Source organism: Buteo buteo, chromosome 20 (genome assembly GCF_964188355.1).
Source record: "Buteo buteo chromosome 20, bButBut1.hap1.1, whole genome shotgun sequence".
In the NCBI taxonomy this organism is placed as follows: Eukaryota; Metazoa; Chordata; class Aves; order Accipitriformes; family Accipitridae; genus Buteo; species Buteo buteo.
Window position 1 is genome coordinate 10,286,015 of NC_134190.1, and position 23,751 is coordinate 10,309,765.

Consider the following 23,751-nt stretch of genomic DNA (forward strand, 5'->3'; position numbering starts at 1 on the left):
TAGAATTTGTTTGCCCTACCAAAGGCTGGGTAAGATAGCAAGGTGCTGTTCATTCTGTTTTACAGAAGGAGGTGCTGCTGAAGGTGGGGGATGTTACAGGGCTTGTTTCAGAGGAAAAAGAAGAGCCATCACAAAGCATTACAGCTAACAGCATGCAGGTTTTTTTTGCATGATTTCTAAACTTCTGTTTTCATGCTAACAGCTGTTCTTGAGTAATACAGCTGTAAATCTATTTCAACAAGAACCTGGTAGCCTAATCTGTCTCTGTCCAGTAGTTCCTAGTACATGATGGGGAAGCAGAACTGCCAGAACAGTCTTCCTTATATTTTTGATAGTTCCAATTCAGATTGACCCTAGATAGTACAAGAGGTATTGGATACTAATCTAGGGGTTTTACTCACGCTTTTAAGATTCTGCTAGAGGTTGCAGTCACATTAGACTATTACTTTGCCCTTAGGTATCTTGACTCAACATTAGTCATTGCAAGCACTGCCATACTATCAAAAGACCTGATCAGAGGGGCACCTGCCAGATCAGAGAGCGGGAGAACTGCCTAATAGGAAGACTTTATGGAACATCTTCTGCAAAGCAAAGATGAAAGTACATTTTAGGAGGGTTCTGCAGCCTTTCTAAGCCGATAACCACTGTTTTGCAGAATACAGGTTGGACTTTGGAGAAGTCTCACAAAGTGTTATTTTGAACTTGTTAAGTGTTGGAGCACAATTCCTAAGACCATGTACAAACTCACCTTTGGAATCTTACGATCTCAAGCACAGCAGCAAGTGGGGTTAGAAGAGGTTATACTTGCACTGATATCTTATCACTGAACATTGAACTCATATGTGTGGTGGTTCAGGAGAAGCTTATACTGTTGAACTGCCTGTGCTCCGTGACAAATACCAGCATCATTGCAGCAAGGCCAGGTGCGTCTAGTGACCTGAGTAAAAGTCTGAATGAGGCAATTCTCCTGAGTCACACACACCTCCCTGCATCGCTACTGGAATGGGTGTACCTACTGGCTACTTTGGCCAACTTTAGAAACGGTAGGAGACAAGAAGCCTTTGTCTTCTCACAAAGAACTTGCACTCATGGTAGTCCTCAGCCAAGCATGAGGTCCTGCTCTTGCACAGAAGTACAGGAGAAGAGGACGTACACCCAGTATCTGGAAATAGTAAACAGCCTTGTATCTCTGTGCATACAAAAAGTAGAAGACTCTCACTGGAGCATAGGGCTTCCTCCTTGTCATATTGGTGTTATCAAAGGTGTTAAGGGCACGGGAATGTCTTGTGCATATAATAGATGGGCTTAGGTCACTTAGGGGCCTAGGTAAAGTCACTTTTGTTTTGCTTATTTTATTTGGACTAGCTTGTCACAGACACCTAAGTACTTAAAATCCCATTCATGCCAACAGGAATTAGGAACCCGCCTGTCTCCAAGATCTAGAGTTTAATTTCATTTTTAAAGCGACATAAGCATCTAAGAGGAGCATGCACAGGTGTCTGCCTTAGCTGCAACAATTGTGGAGAACCCTTATCTTCTACTGTTCCCATTTCTGGCTGCACTTGATGGAGACAAGTAGCTGAACTTCTTGAGACATTAAAGTCCACACACCTCTGTAGGAGCTCACATTCAGTAACGTTTGGAATCGTAAATGTGCAAGTCACATTTCAAGATGCTTCTTTACATAATAGGTGCTCTCTGAGCATCCATGAAAGTAATGGACGTTTACCTGTTACAACAGTACTCTGACCCCTGAAAGATGCTTTATGCTAGGTCTTCAGTAGGATTGATCACAGTCCTCTGGGACTGTACTACAAAAGAATATTTATGGCATGTATTCAGCAATATTTAAGTTGGGCTGCTGCTGAGTAAAGCTGCATTTAGAGGTACTCCTAGCTGCCTGTTAGTGGCTGCAGCTCTCGGTATCAGTGAAGCTAGGTCACTTTATAGCAGCTAAGAGTACAGCCATGAATATTGCTGCCTGTTTATCACAGGCTGCTCTTGGCAAGTGACCTTTTTCTTTTGCCTTTTGGTCTAGACATTACAGTAGTGGAAACTGTCTTAATTTTAAGGAGTTCATTTTTCCACAGAAAATTTGGACGTAGCTTGTGTTTGACAAGAAACAGGACTGCTAAAGCTATAGTTTGCAGTCCTAGAAACACAAGTGCATAGCATGGCAAAAATTGTGTGGGTTTTTTTTTTTCTCTCTATAGGGATGAGGCCCATTCTTGCCTTTCTATTTTTGTTTGTTTTAAAAACACTTCATTCACAGTCAGTGGATTAGCCTGCCCGGAAAAGGAAGAGTAATAAGAATGGATTTACTCTACAGGAATGCAGTCAGCACATCAGAAGCCCTTTCTTAAGCAGTCCTCATTCACAGCAAGGTTGAAAATTTTAGCAATAGCAATACTGTCAACCATTTGGTGACAACAAATCTTAGAAAATGCTGAAGGATCCTAGGAGTAAATCTCAATTCCTCCAATGAATGTCCTGCTTAGTTGAGGGCAGGGGGAGAAAAATACAGACCATGAAAATTCAATGATTCTCTTTCAAAGGAATTTTTTGATCCAAAGGGTTAAGTACAAAACAACTGCAAGTGTGCACTCTCTGTTTAACATACAGCTTGCAGTAGGTTGGGTCATGAATGCCTTTGTCCTATGGACTTTACATCCAGTTAAAATGCTTAGGGGTAATAAACCAACTTTTACTGTTATAAAAGGCCTAGTTTACAAGCAGATATCTTCTCTTTTTTCTCTCTCTCCCTGCTTATACTGATTTATCTTGTTCTCAGCCCAGAAACTGCACAAACCAATCTCTCACATGATCAAGAATACAGTTAAAGTTGCATTTCAATCTGAGACTAAGCATAGTAACTATAACTGGTTAAAATGCACTCACACACTCTCCCTTCTTCAGGGGTATGCTTCCCTAGAAAATGTCAGCTTGCCAAAATCAAGCTGTTCTGGAAGGCTTGTTGACTTTTGGCCGCTGCCCTGAGTTATGAAGAAGACCCTGACCGGACCTGGCAAGCCTCATCTACCAGCCAGGCTTTGCTCCCCTGGAAGTGGGTCTGATTCACAGGCAACTTGCAGCCTGTCCCCCCACCAGCCTGCTGAGGGCTGTCAGGAGCCTGGAAACATGAGTTCCCAAGCTTGTTTCTCTTCAGTAAGCTGGACTCTCAGGGCATCCCAAGTTGTGGCTGCTGTGTAGTATCCCAGATGGTGACACTAAAGTGACAGAGAAGGGTGGCTTCCCCTTCTATGGAGAATTTTTGGAGAGACTTGGAGGAAGAAGAGCATGTCCCAGTTCAGCTAAGTTCTAGATTTAAAATAAAAAAAAAAAAATTAAAAAAAGAATCATACTTTACAAAGCTGAAGACATCAGACAGAAGTACGTTGGTGACAATACTGAGGTCCTGTGTCTACACAGCTATGGTTTCTTGACAATCAACTTGTGATTGTTTTCCCAGAGCTGCGTAGAGAAGGGTTAAATTTGGGAGGAGGGGTTTTTTTGTAAGGAAACTTTGTCTGGGAGAAGACTGCTCGCAAATGCCAGAAAATGGAAAACTGAGAACTCAAAACACACGTTTTGGGATTCTTTCTTTCCATCTTTTTTCTTTTTTTTTCCTTCTGCTCTGCTCCTTCAATTTTTAAGCATTCAACATCCGATCTCCTTTCATTAAGTTTTTAATTGCTTGCCTGAGGGAAAGAGGTTAGGTTTTCCATCTGCTTTTTGATTTTGATGTACTGCGGTTTAATCACAGTGAGATCATATTTACTCTAAGGCTATTGTTTGCATGCTTTATTTTTTCCTTCCCCCCCTCCCCAACTGATGTCACAGAAGGCACGCAGCCCTCAGACAGATTTGAAAAGACCTTTTAAAGTCATGGAACTAGATCACACCCTTCCTTGGGTGGGGGGAGAGGAAACTGGTTACAAGGGTAAAACATATACAGAAAACTTTGCGAGTTAGGTGTGGTGGAATTTCCCAAAGTATTAATAGGACTTGAAGGTAAGTCAGGGGATGTAGTTTGCGTTCCCAGAAAGAGCAAAGAAAATGGTATTTCAGCATTCCTGTAAAACCCCAGGAACTTGGAGAGCAGGGGAATAAGATCAGAATATGTCACCAGTGGATCACTGCTCTGCTTCACTGTAAATGTTACTGTCACAAACTGTATTGGTCTTCTGTGATAGCTCCAAAACAGAGTGGGTGGTCTGACAACACAGAAGCAGTGTGCATTAATCTCAGGGGTGTTCCCCAGGGCTGAGCGAAAGAGCATTACCTCAGATATGCCCTTTTCTAACATAGCTGTGACCTGTTGCGTCTCACTGCACAGACTCCAAACAGAAGGTTGCTATGTAGTAAAAAGGGAGTTGCCACTTCTGTTAAACTCCCCCTACAAGCTCACTGAGCACCTCAGAGGTTTTGTGCGATTTAAATGGTGTTTGTGATACAATACATCCATCCTTCACTGCATCAGAAACAGAAGGGGTAAATCAACTCCTTATTTAACATCTGACCTTAAATTATATTTCTATGATTAGCTTTGTAATGCCTAGGAAAGCAGAGCAGCACCCCCACACCTCACATCCCCTCTAACTAAAATAAAATAACACCAGCCAAGCCAAAAACCAAACCTCAATCACGAGACAAAAGAATATCATTCAAATGTACAAACAAAGTCTAGCTTGTTGTCCTTCTAGCCAACATAGAGTTATTTCGTTGCTCTTAATAAATACAGAGCCAGAAAACTTTTTCAACTCACTTGTCCAGTTTGAACTGTCAGGCACAGCAATAAGCTGATGCACTCAGTGCAGAACAAGGAAGTATTTTATTCACACAGGTCAAAGCTTCAGTTAGGATCTCCTGCTCTAACCTTTGTTTTCATATTTTTTTCCTTTTTAATTCTCCCCCACCTTTTCTACCCTCCTAATTCCTTCTTTTGGATTCAGGCATTTGGATTCCTTCCCTAGTTGCAGGTTCACCACTGTGCCTCAGTTTCACAAAGTACTTTGCTGACTGCCCACAAAAAACTGGATACACAGACATCTCCTATTTGCTTAAAAATGGATCAGCTATGCTGAAACAAAAAATGTTCTTACACCAGAGAGCCTTCAGTCTCTCACATGTTTATGTTACATTTGAATCCCAGTCTTGGGTGAACTGATGGACCACATCAGCATCTTGAGCAGGAGTGTGAAGTGCCTGGGCCCTAGTCGGTGGGCTCGCTGCCTGCCTGCCACCCCTGCTGGGTGGAGTATTGTGCCTGGATAAACTGTCAGTGAATATATCCAGAGCATGACAGCCATAATGCCTGCTTTGGCTTATCCAAGTGTGATCCAGTAAGGAGGGGACATTCCCATTTTTCAGCCTTAACTTTCTGTGTAACTGGCCATGCTACAAAAAAAACCCAGCCAGAACAAACTCTGAAATTCAGGCCTCTCAGGCCAGACAAAGGGGCTGGGACAGCTCAGTGGAACACTGAAATAAGACGCTTGCCTTTCTCCCCTGCAGACCCAAGGGTTTCCGCATCACAACCTCCAGGCAGCTTGGCATACTTTAGCATGACTGACAGCCTCTGTTCTGGAGATGCACAAGACTAGAATGCAAGGATACTTAAGGTGGATGAAGACCTGTCCTCCTTAGGGCTCTGCTCAGCCTGTTACCTCATAGCTCTCTCATTACCTGTAAAGCCAGCCTTCCAAATCTGCATGGAAAACTGCCTTAATTTCCATCCAGCAGGACTTGTAATTATTTGGGCTAGCAATGGTTGACCAGAAAACTATCAGCACTAAAACAAAACTTTGGTTTTCTGGTGAAAGAAAGCAAGAGAGTGCCTGAAAAGTGGAACTGTGGGCTTTGCCTGTAAGAGTGAACTGAAACATTACTATGCTGAGCATTTGCAGCCAGGCTCCGTCTTTTGTCATTAGCTGTGAGCCAAAGAAGCTCGCAGTTCCCAGAGGCAGCAGGCAGACCTGCAGTCTGAACTAGGTGCTTAAGGGCCTTTCAGAGTCCTACTGCTGAACTCGTGGTAACTGCAACACCCTGGTAGTGCGGCAGGCTCTTCATACGTGCTGTGGTAGCACTTCCTGCCTCCTCTACATAGCTATGGGTTACCTGCACACAGCTTGTTGCTGGCAATTAACCGTTACAGGTCTGCACGTGTGTGTGGGCTGTTATGGCCAAGCAGCAAGGTGCCATATCCTAGTCCATTCCCCATGTCGGTGCCCACAGGGACGTGTTGTAAGAACGTGCCAGTGCAGCTTTGTATGTACCAGATGCTGCCTTTGCTGTTCACACTGCCTTCTTCCAGGTTTAAGGATACCAGCAACAGACATTTTTCAAGGCTGAATTCAGTGACCTCTGTCAACTTGTATTAAGTAGCCTTCATGAAAAGTTGCTTGTTAAAGATAGACCTGTTACCTACTGTACCTCAGTAGTTTCTTTCCTTGCAAACACAGCACAAGAAATTCTTTATTTCAGAGGCAGTGACAGTGAGAAATAGAAAAGGAGATGGGAGCTAAAAAGCACGATGTTAAACTGTCCAATGACCCTTGCACTGAAGCCCTTCTGTCAGGAGGCACAACAGAGCACAAATTTCCCTCTCTTCTATGAGTATGGCTTGTAGTCAGACTGTTTCTATTAGAATAAAACTCACTCTTTACTGGGTTTTCAGATCGGTTCTTCAGTCTCACAGGCAAATCACAGGCCTACTGCAACTCTACAAGGGTACATAAATGCTTAAGCTAACTTTGGAATGGCAGTCATTCATTTTAAAGAAACCTAAAAGACAGGGGAATCTGTATTAAAAATATGTGATGGATAATTAAAAGTGATCCAACCAAAATGAAGCTACTGGTTTGTGAACCTGAAGCTTCCCCCACCTTTCCTTCCTTTGTTCCTCTCTTCCTTCCCTCTCCTAAGCTAGCTAAACATAGAAGAGAAGCCATTTGGCATTTTAAGAAACAGTTTGTCCAATAATAGAAAAAAGGGGTCCCACCCTTTTTCAGTTAAGAGCAGAGGTGATTTCCCTAGTTCTGTTTGCACATAAACTCTATGCATAGGAAGCAATATTTAAAAACAAGACAAAGCAGAACAAAACAACACACCCCACCAGCCAAGCACAGAGCAGGGATCAGTATCCACAAGCCTGCATGCTCTGGAACATCGTCATATTGCACCTCTAAGGGAAGCGACTGAAATTCTTTGAGCTTATGGTTGGTTGAACCTTTTCCTCGAGCATTCATTCATTGCAGGGCTGGCTGAGGAGTCGAGTCAGCAGCCCTCCACTAGGAGCTTGGCACCATGACACTCAGCCCTTAAAGAGTCCATTGTATTTAATCTCATAGCATGTCATTTATTATTCTGGTGTTTGCTTCCATGGCTGTGGGCACCTCACATGCTCATTACCCACATCACTGGATGTGTTTAACAGGAAGAGTAGATGTTTCCACCACTTTCTTTAACTCTTGCCTCTTCCGGCACTCAGCCTCATCAACAAACAACCTTTTCATCCTCCAAACCACAAATTACAGAATTCTATCAGTTCCCATCGCTGCAGGGAAGGCCAACCAAAACAGATCATATTCTTCAAAGTATTTTCATATGTCTTTATTCAGTGGCAGGCACATTAACCATCAAGTGCAGTAGGCTGAGAGTAGACACCTTTGACTGTTCTATAATAGACCTCATTTATGCATCTGAATTTGGCCTGTAATTCCTTCAGCATCTGAGAAGAAAATTAGTTTACAGAGTCTTAGGGTTTTTTCTTCAGCTTCTGCAAGTAAACAGCTGATAGCTTTCAGGACAGCGTCTTTTGCTCTCAGTCAGGATTTACTGGGACATGCATCCTGGATGTAAAAGTGAGAAAATCTAAGGTGTGCAGAGAATACAAATTGTGCCTTTTATCTAATGGACTTGCAACTGGCATTAAAGGAGAAATCAGATAGAAGTTTCAAATCCCAGGTTCACCTTACCTAGAGAGCTTGAAAGCTTTACTTTTGTCTCAACCAATGTAGAAAGTTGGGACGACAGGCACTGTAATCTACATTTAATCTAGAGAATATCCATTTCAGTTTGAGATCTTTTAGACAGAGTTTCTGACACAAGGCATCAGCAAAGTCCACTGAGCCTTTTCCTGCAGCACGTTCCAGCTAAAATCCCCAGGCAGCTGTCATTAGGGTCAGGCTCCCTTTCGCTTTGACCTGCTGATGACTGGGATAGCACTTTATTTAACAGAAGACTGGGAAACTTCCTTATTTAAGTGATTTTACAGAAGATGCTTTCTACTGCACTCAAGAGTCCAAGGTTAAGAGGAATTTAAGCTTCTTGAGAACAAATGTGTTTTTTTGTTTTGTTTTGCCTGTACAGAGTATTACACAGTGGGGGCCTGACCCTGGCTTCGACTTCCAAACATCCCAGTATTGCTAGCTAGGCCTGAGGATACAAAAGCTGAACTGAATCTTTCCAGTCAATCATTAGTTGTAGAGAAGCACTCATTACACAGAGAGCTCAGGAGAACGGAGCTCTATATAGACCACAGGTACTTTCAGATTTTGAGGAGAGCACCACTGCACCCATCATGTAGTTAATTTAACTGGACCAAAAGAGAGCAACAGACACTTCCATCCTTAATCTTATTAAAAGAAGGTGGTAGCTGCCAGTATGTTCATTTTATGAAGCACAGCTGATTTCTATGGCAAACCAAATTTTTTTCCCTCTCTAGGATCAAATCATTTTTCCCCTGTCATTACAGAACTTGAATTTGTAGTTCTGAATCTGTTGCCCTCCTTTTGTCTCTTTGTATTAGAAATATAAAGGGACTTCTGTGCAACTTTCCAGTTGCAAAACCAAGCTCCAGTGCAAGTTTCTCATCAGCCCCTTCTCTATTACGAATTTGTTTAGGAAATGGCCATGTATTTTTCAGCACTTAGTCAACGAAAAAGTCACTGATATGCCTTTGCCTTCTCATATCAATGTTAGTGGTAATTTGGTGCCTGTTTCACAGGCAGATGAGTGACGATCCATACCTCTAAGAGCAAGTCCAATTAATGCCAGATAACCCTCCCCAGTCTCTTAGCTGATAAGACCAGTGAGAGCGAGGCTTGCAAGATGAGGGCTGTGATGCCCACAGCATCCAAAAATTATTCAAATTTGTCAAATCAATCCAGGTAAAACCCATAGGCATTGAGGAACGTCTTCAATCAGGACTTCTTTCTGTGTGTGGAAGAGTAGAGACTACCATCTTGATCACCACAGAACATTAAAGGTAACTGTGGTTTTCAAAAGCTTTCCTGATGACCTTCTGTGGTGACAATTTCATTTTTCTCAAGACTGACTCTAATGACTAATGAAAGCAACTGTGACACTGTTCCTGAAGCTCATACTAAGAAATCCTGTGAAGGAAGAATGAAGTCAGGGAAATGCTCAAAACGCAGGTTTGCTTAGCAGGAACAGTGCCTATGATGCTGGCAACAAGCAACAGGCTTAGAGGTTCTGGTCCCAGTGCTTACTTGCAGGAATATTTTGCCTGCTTCACTGCTGCTGATGCTGGTGGCATGGCTCTGCATTATTTAAAGGGCCTTTGGGAAATTGCTGTGAAACAAGTGGCAACCAATTAGTATAATTCACATACTGGTGCCTGAGTTAACACTGACAATGAGAATCTGAAGCTGTTTGCAGCACAGAAGTTCTTGAAGCACACCCAGAAAGTATTAATACGCTGTATGCCAGGTGGTGAGAAGGTCACTGGGACAGAGATAATGAGCAACTGGGAAAAAAAAAAATCACATGGGAACTTCTATCTGTTCTAATTCTACCACCATTCAAGCTTTGTTCTGAGAATTGCTTTGCTGTAGAAGCTAATCAGGCTTTTCAAATACCTTTAATCACCAAAATATAGAAGAATAAACATTTATCACTGATTTAGCCTGCTTGTTTTATGCCCCCCCCCCCCCTCTTCCTCCTCCTTTAAAAATCATCCTCTGCAAAAGCCTCCTTTAAATAGTCAGTTGCACAGGCTGAGCTAGTCACATTAGTAAATTTCTCCTGTGAAAGGCACACTAGAAAGAAATGTGGAAAGATAAGAGATTAACTTGAATATTTCGGACTAGGCAGGAGCTTTTCTTTTCTGAGCTCCTTGGACTCAGCTGAGCAGCCAGGTCAACACAGCAAGAGCACAGATGTAGCGTTCAAGAAGAGACCACTGGTTTTGACTGTGCTAAAGAATAGTTTTACAGTTCTGCAAAGGCATGGACAAAACTGCTCTCTGCTTTATCTCTATTCACATTTCTTAGCATTGTTGACTGATGAGCTGAGTAGGCGTACATCAGAGGGAATGGTGGGCCCCAGTGCTCCTGTTTACATGGGAGTTCAAAATGGCAGTCCTGCTTTTCCAAGCCAAAGCTTAATTTAAACTGACCTCACTAATGATGCTGATGAAAGGCAAAGCCGGTGTTTCTCATACATTTGAAAGCTGATCCCCCATTTGGAGAAGATGGATCAGAAAAGTGATCTCATGCACCCCATTTCAAACACTACATGTCTTGGGAAAAGCATATTCATCTACCCTTTATGTGACATCTGAGCTTACCCTTTTTCCATCCACCAGTCAGCTGTTCATACAACCTCCTGGCCATATGCTACACTGTCCTCGTTTTGGCTGGGATAGAGTTAATTTTCTTTCTAGTAGTTGGTATAGTGTTATGTTTTGGATTTAGTATGAGAATAATGCTGATAACACACTGATGTTTTCAGTTGTTGCTAAGCAGTGTTTATACTAAGGATTTTTCAGCTTCTCATGCTGAGCCAGCAAGAAGGCTGGAGGGGCACAAGAAGTTGGGAGGGGACACAGCCAGGACAGCTGACCCAAACCAGCCAAAGGGGTATCCCATACCATGCCCAGTATATAAACTGGGGGGAGTTGGCCGGGAGGGATGGATTGCTGCTTGGGAACTAACTGGGCATCAGTCAGCAAGTGGTGAGCGATTGCATTGTGCATCACTTGTTTTGTATATTCCAATCCTTTTATTATTATTATTATTGTCATTTTATTATTGTTATTATTATCATCATTATTATTTTCTTTCTTTCCGTTCTGTTAAACTGTTCTTATCTCAACCCACAAGTTTTACTTTTTTTTCCCCTGATTCTCTCCCCCATCCCACTGGGTGGGGGGGAAGTGAGTGAGCAGCTGTGTGGTGCTTAGTTGCTGGCTGGGATTAAACCATGACATATGCTTAAGAAAAGTTGAACTGAAGAAGGTCAAATGGAAGTCTGCTGTCTTGATGAAGCACAGAGATGATGGGAAAACATCAGTGTATATCAATGGGGAAAGATACAACAAGTGGGGGATAAAAAAAAAAATTTTGATATGTCCAAGAAGGAGGATAAATATGACAGATAAAAACACTAAACTGTACTTGACACTGTCCCTTTAACAGAGGGAAGATAAATGTTCAGGACAGCTGCATATCCTATCTTACAGTGGATTAGCACCATTTCAGTTTGTGTACTGCATCCAAATACTTCAGCTAGAATGCTCCAGATCCAGGGCTTCCTATATTTTTTCAAGTGCTTACAATTAGTTTATAACTATCTCTGCTGACTGCCTTCACCGAAAAGCAGGCAGGCATGGAGCAGTTCTTGCCAACGCATTTGGAAATATCACCAGAGCCAAGAAATTAAATGTTCATGGCCTTTGCGAGGGGTCCAAGAATGTCACAACAGCCAGCCTGCCTACTTTCCATTGAATACCTAAGCTTGGCCAATTATTCAGAACTGGATGTGCCATACAGGCCTGCAGAGAAAGAGGGAAGGGAGCTGGTTCAGTCTGCGAGAGGAGATGGCACTTGTTAGTAACACACCTGTACCTCACAGACTACAGTCTTACATCTGGTCAGAGTTGGCCTAAAACTTCTTAGCAGAGTTACTGCTGGTAGCATGGCCACACCAAAACAGAGGTCAGGGCAAGCTGCAGAGCCTGCCTGAAACACTAGTCAAATGCTTGGGAATAGACCTGTGTGACGTTCCCTATACTAATGTTACTGTTCCACTTGACATAATCAAGCAAAATACATATAAATATGCTTAAACTATGTTGACACAGGTCAAAGACACTCCTTGGCTGCCCTTAGACTCCTCCCAAGTTACACATAGACATACTCTATGGTAATGCTTGGTAACTAAATTCTTAGGTTCTTTAAGGACAGGCCCACAGGGATTGGTACAGCTTTCCCCATGGCAAAGGCATGACTCCAGCTGGGGTCACTGGGCACATTATTTTTTAAATAATGTTCTCTTCAAAGTCTTTCTACAGAGAGTGGGTCTTTGAGGAACCTTGTCCTTTGAGGTTGTTTTGTGGTGGTGGTTTTGAGGCAGCAGGATGGGGGGGAAGAGGCTTTTTACCTATTAAGCTGGTGCTATGCGGCTCTGTGCCACCAAGGAAGTTTACAGAAAGAACGAAAAGGCACAGAGCTACATACCAACATGAGCACCGTAGTTCAGAAACTGTGACGTTTTGCCAATTTGTATTTTAGGCTGTTTTTTCTCACCAGGTGGTCTACAGATACCTGACTTTAAGGAGCCTGCAGGTGGCAGCTAAGAAAAGCCAGCCCACTGTCTTTACACTGATGGGATCTGCACCTCTAGTGGAAAGTCTTTTGGGACCCCGCAAATAGAAAAATGTTTGGAAACAAGTGCTCTGGATTATGTCCCTGAGAGTCTTGTTCAAGTTTTATTTTAAATATCAGCTAGCTAGCTGTAGCAGTATACAGAGCACATTTATAGGGAAATCAATGTCAAGACATGAAGGTACAAGCCCCCATTCACAGGAAGAGCATCTCAATGCCAAGGGCAGACCTCTTCTGACTTCCCGTCTGTTCACATGAATAGACCATATAAAGAGCTTCTATCTGACCTAGTATTACTGGAAGAGTTCTCACTAGCAGTGTTGCTAATGCATAAGCCTCCTATTTCTCCAGCTTGGGACAGGGGAATCCTGTGCTGCATTATTTTCCATGTTATTTTGATTTCCTGCACACTTCTTTTTCAAATTCAGTTCTTCACCTAGAATGTGCTTGAAGTTTTAGAAAAGTTCTAGCTTGTTTGTTCATTTGTTTTTCTTGGTGTTCTTTTTCCACAGAATCTTATGGCAAGAGCCCTGTACGATAACGTCCCTGAATGTGCAGAAGAGTTGGCCTTCCGCAAAGGAGATATTTTGACAGTGATAGAACAGAACACCGAAGGTCTTGAAGGATGGTGGCTCTGCTCCTTACATGGCCGGCAAGGCATCGTTCCAGGCAACCGTGTGAAACTCCTGATAGGTCCAGTGGTACAGGACAGTCCTTCTGGCCAGGATATGTCCAATTCAGGATTGATGCATCAGTCCTTCAACCAGCAAAAGATCTACCAAGTGCCAAGCTCACATGCCTCAGCACGGGATCCTGTCTACCAAGTGCCACCTTCCCATCTGAATCAGGGAATTTATCAAATACCCACTGGTCATGGTCTAGTGGGACAAGATATTTACCAGGTGCCACCTTCCATGCAGAGATGTGTTGATAGTCCAGCTCTGACTAACAAGGTGCGTGCATTTGGTTTCATGTCATAGCTCCAAAGCAGGTCACTTGTGCTGACCACCAGTGAAGTGGTTAATGTCTAGTTATAGCCTGTGGACTTAAGATGTAGGAAGGATAAATATACATAAGTTACTGCTGTAACTTTACTGCTGTGGGAAGAAGAGAAAGGTCCAGTTCTTAATGGCTTGCTTAATTCACAACTGAGATGCACGATAGAGGATTTGGGGAGGTATGTGATCTTGTGTCCTCACAGGCTCCCAGGGAAGCTGAAACACGTCTGGCATAGGCACTTTTGCATTCTATGCTCAAAAGAGAGCTGCTGCAGTAAGATTAACTCTCCCACAAATTAATGAACAGTTACATCCCCTGCCCAAGTAATTTTTGTTTAATTAAAAATGATGTATAGTCCTGCTGGAGAAGTCCCAGGACTTCTGGGTCTAAATTACAAAGAGAAAACAATGATTAATGAGACAAGGTCCATACTTGGAAGAGTGAGGAAGAGGATGATGATGATGAGGGATGTTTTAATACCAAACCTAAAGTTTATAAGGGTGCACCTGATGTTTATCTACAGCTAAATTTCTTGATTGAAAGTGGGAGCTGCAACAGCTCCATGATGCAGCCATTACTGCAGCGGATGAGAGCTCCCAAGGATCCAGTGAGAGGCATTGCATTATGTGGCCCCCCCCTTATTCCTGCTGTCCCTCTCAGGCTCTGCTCATCTTCTGTCACTCCCTCATTTTACCTTCACAGGGCACCTGCCAGGTACCCTGGTGACAGACAGTTCCTTGGTGGCTGAAAAGAATTAAGGAAGGTACCTGAGGGAGAAAGGAGATTCTCCTGGCCTTCCAGACCCCTTATTGCCAAGCCAAAAAGAAGTTCCTACAGTCCCTCCATTCCCAGCAAAACAGCTCCAGCTTTTAGCACCCTCCTTACCTTTAGAGCTTAAAGCATAGTATTTATATACAAGTTGTGAGCAGATGTCTCTGTCAGGAAGTTCCTGACTGGTTTAAACTTTCATCTCCTAATTTAGATTGGCAAGACAGTCTGTTTCAGGTTTTTCCCCCTGCCTCACCCCCAACTCTGTCATATCAGGCCTTTGGAAAACATCTTCTAATGCTTTTATTTCCTTGTTATAATTTCATTTTCCTTGATAAGAATAAGTGGATTTTTTTTTCCTTATGAGCAAGAGAAAAAGACCTGTGAAATCATTCCAAGTCAACTTATAAAGAGGTTTGATTGCTTAGCTTTTCCACAATTATGCTTTGTAGGGTGTGCAGGAAGATAAAATGAGAAAATTGCACTTGCTGCACAGGTAGAGATGGGAGCTTTGTTGTTGCTTTGATCAGAGGCAGGTATGTCTTTAGTCCCTTGGAATTGTTCAGTTCTACACTAAAAAGAGCCCGTTGGGATTGAAACCATGGTAGACAAGAGAGAACTGTAGGGTTATTGGTAAGGGAGGACTCAGTGAGTTAAAACATACTCCATTCTTTAGCATCCTAATCTTGCAAAACTGCTTTTTAGTGCTACAGCTGCAACTATCTGTTAATGCCTTTGTGAAAGAAAAGCCTAATTAAAGGGAAGCACTTTAGCACTTGTCTCTGAGCAAACAGTCTGTCCTCCAAATCCTCCTCCTCCTCTAGGGATCAGTAAAACCAATCCTTAGTATTAAGGAAAGCAGGAAATGTTGAAGATTTGACTTTGGGAATCTTTGCTTTGACTTCCAAAATGATGAATCTCTTTTCTCAGACTTGTGACACCTGCCCAATGGCTTAAGTGAGCCACTCTGCCTTCTTCCATCAGCAGAAACAGCTGGTTAGCAAGTTGTGCATTTTGGCAGTTTTAAGGACATTGAAGGGTTTTGCTATGAGGTCGTCCCATATGCAAGCCTTCTTCCTTCCCATAGCGGTAGCTAGAGAAGACTGTGGCCTCTAGACACCATTCTAAGCAGGACCAGCAGCAGTTTTTATCCTATCCATTTCTGCACACATTTGCCCATTTTCTTTGTGCAAATGTGTGGTTTGGCTACCATACAAGTTTTACAGGCAAAGCTTAGGAACTGCTGTCAGGCAGGAATTGTCTAGCCTCAAGCAACAGTAAATCAACAGCAGGCATGTTATAAAGCTATGCTGAGGTAACATATCTTGTTAGCCAGAAAGGCAAAGCAACTCAAAAAGGAGTCCTGAGGCAGATAATTATAATGATGAATTGATTCTGGCCAAGCTAGTTGTTGACAACAGAGCTGTATCGGCTCCTTCTATCAAATAAAAATACCACCTTCTAAAACTCACCGTACAAATGACAGAGATAATGAGGGATGGTTTAAAATTAGCCTTGGTTAGCCCCAAGCTTTTATAGCTGTGCTGCATGTTTAGTCACAAAATAGTTACACCCCTAAGTGTGAAGAGTGTCTGACGAGCATAAAGATACAAAAGCTGTATCTTAGAATTTATTTCTTCTTTCTGTGCTCTGCCTTCAAACTTACTCTCTTTTCCTGCAACCAAAGAGAAAGAATCTTCAGACAAATCTGACATTCAGGAAACCTGGGGTTTATCCTTGCCACAGACTTCTGCATAGTCTTAAGTGGTGTTTTTGCACTTCAGCAATCTCATCTGCAAAATATGTGGGGTAATTATGAGGGAACTCAATCTGGACAGACTACTTGGGAGCACATCCTTTGGGAAAGGTGCTGTCAAAGCACAAAGTCTCTTTTGCATCTGTGATTAATCATTAGTTCACACATGAGCTTTAAAATAGTGAAAGTGACATGGAAAAAAAGACACCACTGTAATTTAAACACTCTTTTTCTGGTTCAGTATTTCCCCTAACTGATGTTGTGCTGTCCCTGCCATCCTGAAAATAGCATTGGCCAAAAAATTTAAAGGAAACATTTCCTTGTTGGAATACGGTTTTGACAAATTCTGAAAGCTTTCTATAGGAACCACTAGCTTTCAGGAGAACTTTTGATCAAGGGAAATCAGCACAAAACAGAATATGAGGCTGATAGGTCACAGCTGTTCAACCAGGGAAGAGGCTGCACTGCAGGGCTTACCAGCCCTGAACTACAACTCCCACAAGGCATGGACCAACTCAGGCAAATAGAGGTCAATGCCAACTTGGAAGACGATCAGCTTTGTTTGTTGGTCTGTTTGAACTAGAGTTTTATAGTTCAGGAAACACTCACATTTATCCATCTTTTAAAAGTGGATAAAGCAGGACAGGGAAGGAAATTATTCACACGTGAACATCCTTGGCCTATTTCCAAGTATAAACATCCCCTTGACAGATCAAGGGTTTCACACCCTGACATCTCCACCTTCTTCAAGAGTTCACTGCCTTCAGCAGGAGGTTTAGGTAAACTACAGCTGAGGGAACGGACCTCGTTCCTTGGTCTTTATTTGTGTTCGAGTCATGTTGGTTGAATCCATGAGAAAGTGGAAACACCACCCCACAAGCAGCACCACCCTGACAATTCTGGCACTGACTTCAGTAGCAGAAGCCAGTTAGCCACGTTACGATGTTTTTCCTTCCAATTAAACAAGTACTGTCTTAGCTGGGAGGAAACAAATGGCTGTATATAACGTTTGTTCCAGAAATAAGCCTGCCTTTACATTGTTATCTTTTTTCTTGCCTATTTTCACATTTATGAAGTAAGAAGAGACATACACTAAGTATATTAAAGAGTTGTGTGGCAAACAATTTGCCAACAAACTACAAAATACTAGATACGGTCCCATTTTTTTTGATGACAAAATATATTTACATTCCAAGATAGACTGTCCCCGTTTACCCTCAAGTCTGAAATACCAGAGCTTCCTGTGATGCGGTTTACTTAAATGGCCCAGTCATCTTCTAGTCCCTCTTCTGCTTTCACATTACAAATTCTACTTTGGGGATTGTATCCCTTGTAACAAAATATTGCTTCAGTGTTAGAAGTGCTGAACACACGGCAAATTTGCTGAGTACAGCAGGAATGGTAACACATACCTCAACACTCGGTGCCCTGTTTCACAAAGCGCAGTCTAAAGGGTGAAATTCTCTCAAATTAAATGCAAACTCAATGGTAAAAACAGCACACAGCCTTTTCCTTAGACTCAGGAGTTTCACTTGTAACTTTCCATGTGACACTAATAGGGGAAAAGCTGTTTTACTGATAAAAAGCCTGTGCAGTTAATCTATCCTCAGCAGTCTCCATGAAAACCACTGAGTGAAGAAACCCTCATCCACAAGTTAGAGTAAGCAGTAGTTACTCACTGATGTGATTCGTAGAGAAGTATTTTAAGAAAAAGACTGCATTTTATTAGGCTGAGCAAACATATGAGCTCAACATTACTCCCTGTTTCTCCCTAAGCACAGGGCTCTTTTTAATCAGTTCTATTTGTAGACCAGAGGCATGCATTTTTTCCCTGTAGTATCAGAAAAAAGGCCAGTCCTGCAATCTCATCCAACAACTGAGGTCCCCAGGGACACGAATCAGCCTGCACAAGCATAAGTACAGGATCAAACCTTAGCTAAAAAAACAAAACAAAAACAAAAAAACAACAACAAAAAACCAATAAAAAGAAAAATGCAAGCTTATAGACTGTTTCTTGCTTTTGGTTACATCTAAACACACGCTAACCAAACACTAAGTTTGGGTAGTCTAAATTTCCCTGTAAGTACTAAAACCCAAGCACAGCAGCAGAGCATTTTACAGAAACGTGAGTGGAAAACTGATTATTCAAAAAGTGAATCTCTTCGTAAGGAGGAAGTGTGTGGTTTCTGGAGATAGGAAATGGATAGATGAAGATGGGTTGCTAACAGTCAGAAAACATAGTTCTATAGAAATCCAAAGGCTTTGCAGCCATTCGATGATTTTTGTAGATGTTTTGTTTTGAAGGAAGACTAATTAGCCTCAGAATATTATCATTCCACATGTCTGGCTTGAAGTGTTTCCATTTTTCTTTTTTAAATAGCAGTGGTAATATTGCATCAGGTTTTTTTTTAAAAGTAATCTAAATTAAGCTTTCTCCCAAAACAGATTATTAGAATGGAATCAAAGTGAAATTGATGTAGTTAAGTTCTTAGGAGACAAATTTTCCATAACACAGTCCATCCCTAATCCTTAAAAGACACTAAACATATTCCCATTGTGTCTTCCCATCACAACTTTTTTGTATGCATAATCAGTCCTGACTGAGGTCTGGTATATAATAATTATATAGATGCTACAGACAATTAATGATGGAGTTTATATCTGTTTAAAATGCATCTATAGCTTCCATAAACTTGCCAAAGCAAGCTATGCTAATCTAAACGCCAGTTAATAGGAGCACTTGTCCATACAGCTGCCTTGAGAAACCCCTACCTAAATGAAGCCAGAATATAGCTTGTGAGCCAGAGAACCTCTACAAATCACACTAAATTGAGCTTCTCCTTGATGGAAGGTTTTCTTTGCCTGCTTCTCTCAGAGCAACATAGTTCCCAACCTAAATGATTTAGGGACACTTCCATTATTTCTGCCCAAGTGTACCTCCAAGAGCACTCTTGTGGAATTCAAACTCTTTGGCAATGCTTTATCTCAGCCATTTTTTTTGCCTACTGGGAAATGCTAATTCACCAAAACTGAAACTGATGACAGAGAAGGATCTCTTCTGAGAAACGTCTTAAAGGAAGAAGGAAAATATTTGAAGGGAAACAAGAACTCATGGAAATACCCTACTTCAATTCCCAAATGAAGCTTTTTTTTTTTCCCCTCTCTCCAACTTTCCATCTAGAAATTCAATATAGGCAGGAGGAAATAACAGAAATAAGATGAAGCTCCTCAAAAGAATTGAAATGAGTTGTTTGGGCTGAACCAAACTGGTTTATTGTTTGTGAGCCTTTAGGATTTCATGTCATTCAAAACAGTAAGACCACTCTCTGCCCTACCTGTCCCAGCACCTCATCTTCTCATCCTTTTTCTTCATTTCCTCTCCTCCTGCAAACCTGCCCTAAATTTAGGCTTCTGTCTTTGAGATGAGACAGTCATAGTATTACTAGCATAGAAAACAAGTGCATGTTTGCCAAATGATTCTTCATGCGACAACCTTTTTAAAATGGGAAGACTAGACAGATTGGGATGGCAAAGCAAGACACTGCTTTAAGTATTTATCATGGGCAAGAGACCAAAACACTGAGGTGCTGAGTTTCACCACACACTTCTCATTAATCAAAACTCCAGCTCAAATTTAATCACAGGTTTCCAGAGAGTGCTTTATCAGATAAACATATTTCTCCACTAGAAGAACTTAGCACACAATAATTTGGGGATTTTGTTTCTCCTTAATATCCATCCACAGACATTTACTTCAGAGTGCATGCCTGTTCTAACAGCAGTACTGCAACACAAGCTCATTAGCACTGTTGGCCAACACATGCAGAAATGGTGATGTCACTGTCTGTCTAAAAGTGAGTAATTGTCATGGGGATGGCACTGGTAAAAAACTTTTAGCAAGAGTATTGGACAAGTATCCTCTTTCACACTTCTCTTTAAAATGCTGATAATTTAATAATAACAGGTATGTTTTATTCGTCCCTCTTGTTCTCTTCCTCTCAAAAAACATGACAGCCTCTGAAGCATTGGTTTGACTCTTTTTAATCACATTTTGTAAGCAAGAATGACTCCACCAGAAGCTAGGAAATACCCCTTCCCAGTCAGCCTTGCAATTCAAGGCCAGCCAGCACCAAGCCTGTTCCACTGACGCAGGCAGAAATGTTGCTCATAACACAATTGGCAGAAAGCCCTAGAGTTGATGCAAGAGCAGGATCAGGTCATGAAAGCATCATTAAATGAAAAAAAAAGGCAGTAAAGTCTTGTCAGTGACAAAATTATTGAACTTTTTATGTGCCTCGTACTACTCATTCAGTAAGGTCTGTAGAGACAGAGACCTTTATATCTGCATTTAGTTTGTGATCGTGAACACCAGCAGCAAGCAAAAATTGAACACCGTAATCCAAAGCTACAGCAAGTCACCACCATTCCATTACACTTAATACAGCCCTGTCATTTTATGCTAATGGGAGCTTAGGTTATTTATGTAACTCCATAGATTAAAAAAAAAAGTAATATATTTAGTTGTTTAGAAAGATAACAAACCTGCACTTTAGATTTAGGAAAAACACAAAACTGAAAAACAGTGTAACGAACCTGCGTTTGTGTGCTGGTTAATAGAAAGGGTCACACCAGAAGTTGACAAGTCAGGATTAGGCTGGTTGAAAAGCAGTTGGCTATACCTATATCACCAGCAGTTGAGAGTTTGAATCATGGCCAGCTCATGATTTCACATTTTTAATTTTAAATCATTTTCACACCTTCTGCTGTACATCTTCAAGACTCACAACCCAAAACTTGCATAAATCTGGTTGAAATAATACGACCTCAGAAGGAGAAAAGTGTAACACCCATTTCATTACTTGTTATTTACATTCAAATACCATGGGGGCATTTTTTAAGACTGGGCATCTACTGGTGAGACACTTAGTAACCACATTTAAAAGTTTCCGTTTAAAGCCCTGAGCCTGCAAAGTTAGGCATTTTTAATTTAACACACCATGAATCAGTGACATCTGGACATGCTTTAGCCATGAGAGCACGTACAGTTGCAGCAGAAAAGCAGATCTTCATAGGCATAGCTCTTGGACAACAAATGGACATAAAGCATAGGAGAAAATAAGCAGGTATTTTGAAAATGAAACATCAAGAACTATAAATCAGTTCTGTATCAGGGTAGTATTTGTCACACATCCTTATCTTCACACATCTTGAGTCTTACTTCTTAGAAAATTCACTGGGGAACACCCAATCAAAGACAAGTGGCTGTGTCGCTGTGTGCATCGATACCGCATTTCTTTCCGCCACACAGTAGAGCTGATAACTCACTCAGCCCAGGAAAGAAGATGCAGTCATTTTTGTTGATTTCCTCATGCCTTTCAGAAACAGCACTAGAAGCAACTCATAGTTGCAGCTACAAGCCTGGTGCATTAGAAGAAATGCCTCTATAGGTTTCCTCCCCTCTCTTTCAGCTTGTGAGCCTTGATCTAAAGCTCTCCAATGGTTCAGTCTTGGCAGAAAGTACTCTACTAGAGCATTTGATAGTGGCCTGATGTTCATACATTATTTAGGTTAAAATAAAGTGTTATGATTTGATAATCCTTAAGACCTACAGCAACTTACAAAACCAAAACATTTATAAGAGCAAGTATCCTTAGCACATAGGAGAATGAAACCCCAACCTTTACTCACTGACAGCTGGGGAACACATTGTATGTCGTCATATATAGCAAATAAGTAAGTCAAGGCTACTGCTTCATAAAAAACATTTTTGCTCTTTTTTTTACAGCAGACAACATTGAGTGATACAATAGGTATTACTGTCAGGAAATTCATTATCAGTCACTGGAAATCTTACTGCAGTCTGCAAAAGACAGGAGAGGAAACACTATGTGCTTTCTGTGAAAAACACAAGAGTTTTAGCCAGCTAGCCTGGTTCTTTCAAATACCCAGATTACCTTAGAGACTCTTTTCTTTAACACCTTTCCCAAGAAAAAACATTTAGGGAGACACACCTAGCCTCCTAAGTACATACAGCAAAACAGAAAGATGGACTGGGAGGTGGCTCACTACCTGACCGAGCATTGTTCAGTATCTCCTGTCACTGCTTGGCAAAGGACTAGGAGTTCAAGAGAGGAGGGATTAGGTTTTTTTCCCTGAATTCTCTTTCTTATAATTTCCCCACATTATCTTTGGCTATTTCATTCCCCTTACAAGCCTAAGAGAGCCCAGGTAGCTGTTATATATCCACCTAAGAGGCTTAAGAGCAGAATTTCAACAACTAGAGTTTTGTATTACATTTACAGAAACACTTTACAACAGAAAACAATCATACTCTTTTTCCTTTACTTACATTTTCATTCATTTTTTTCCCCCATGTCCAAGCTTTATAACAGCCCCACTTTATGCACCACCACTGGGCCTGCTCCAGGGCACAACTCTTCCCAGGGTAAGCTACAGCTGATTTAAATAGATACAGGACTGACAGCTGAGATTAGCAGCAGTTAATGGCAGTAGCTCATCAACTGCTGAGAGTTACCCATGGGGTGAAGAGGAGAGCATCAGGGAAGGAAATATATTTTAATACAATTCTTCATCCAGATTTAAAATAAATATATAAATTTACCTCACATGCCTTCTCTTTTCCACCTCGAAAAAAGCATTGATCTATTTTAAAAGCAGTCAGCAGGCATCAGTATGTTCTTGGGGTTAAGAGGCTGTACTGGGAAATCTCAAGCTGCCCTTTTCAGCTCCCCTGTCTGCCGGTGGTTTAGGTGGGGCAAAGTGTTGCAGAGGTGCAACATACCTCTGCTTCAGTTCTCTCACCTGTAAAACTTGACAAAGCTGGTTTCCCATCATTCTGCATACAAGGCATTGCTCTTCCTGGGAGCAGGCCGAATTCTGCCCTCCACAGTTCTGCTATAAATTCAGAGTAATTCTGTTGGCTTCAGTAGGTTTATTTGCTCTTTGTCCTTGTTAAACAATGTAAAATACAGTGTTGTGCATCTGCCATAAGCACGAGAACTGTCCTGTTGCTGCCTTAGTTAGGAATGTTCTCTGTTGCAGCCTAATGTTCATTTTAATCCTAGAAGAAACAGAATGGATTTTTTTTCCCCTTATATTTAGGGAAGAGGGATTTAATGAACCACAGGACTGGATATTTTTGCAAAGTACATGCACATTCAGCTCTTTTTCTTGGTTAGGAACATGCCATTGGCATGGAAGAGACCCAAGTAATTGCTTTTGGAAGAGCATGGTCTCCAGCAAGAACAGAACAAACTTCCTGCTCAATTGTCTCTGTTTTGCAGTACTGAAAATTTGAAGTAGGCTCATTACATGTTTCACCAGAGCCAAACCTGGTCCCCGTTAGTTGCTCTGCATGGATTAAGCGGCTAACTATGTTTTGAGAATGTTGGGTTAGATAGTTTGTGGGAACACCATCTGTTTCCTTCAATGCGTAAACAAAGAAAATTGCTGGTTTGAAATGCAGGATTATTTAAACTCGGATGACCACAGGCATTCTTAAAAGAGAAGAGGTAAAAGGAGAAAGAATCCTCATGAGGTCTGAAGTTCAGTGACATTTGTTAGGAAATAAATTCCTAA

The 23,751-nt window shown here is 41.6% G+C and overlaps 1 protein-coding gene across 2 annotated transcripts in view; it reads left to right on the top strand.

Moving 5' to 3' along the window:
• The window catches only part of NEDD9 (neural precursor cell expressed, developmentally down-regulated 9), a 75,185-nt gene that overhangs the window by 39,718 nt on the left and 11,716 nt on the right, over positions 1-23,751 (top strand). For both annotated transcript variants that reach the window (XM_075052203.1, XM_075052202.1), the window contains exon 2: positions 13,142-13,582. In XM_075052203.1, coding sequence (XP_074908304.1) covers positions 13,142-13,582 — 441 coding nt within the window. The remainder of the gene's footprint in view (positions 1-13,141; positions 13,583-23,751) is intronic.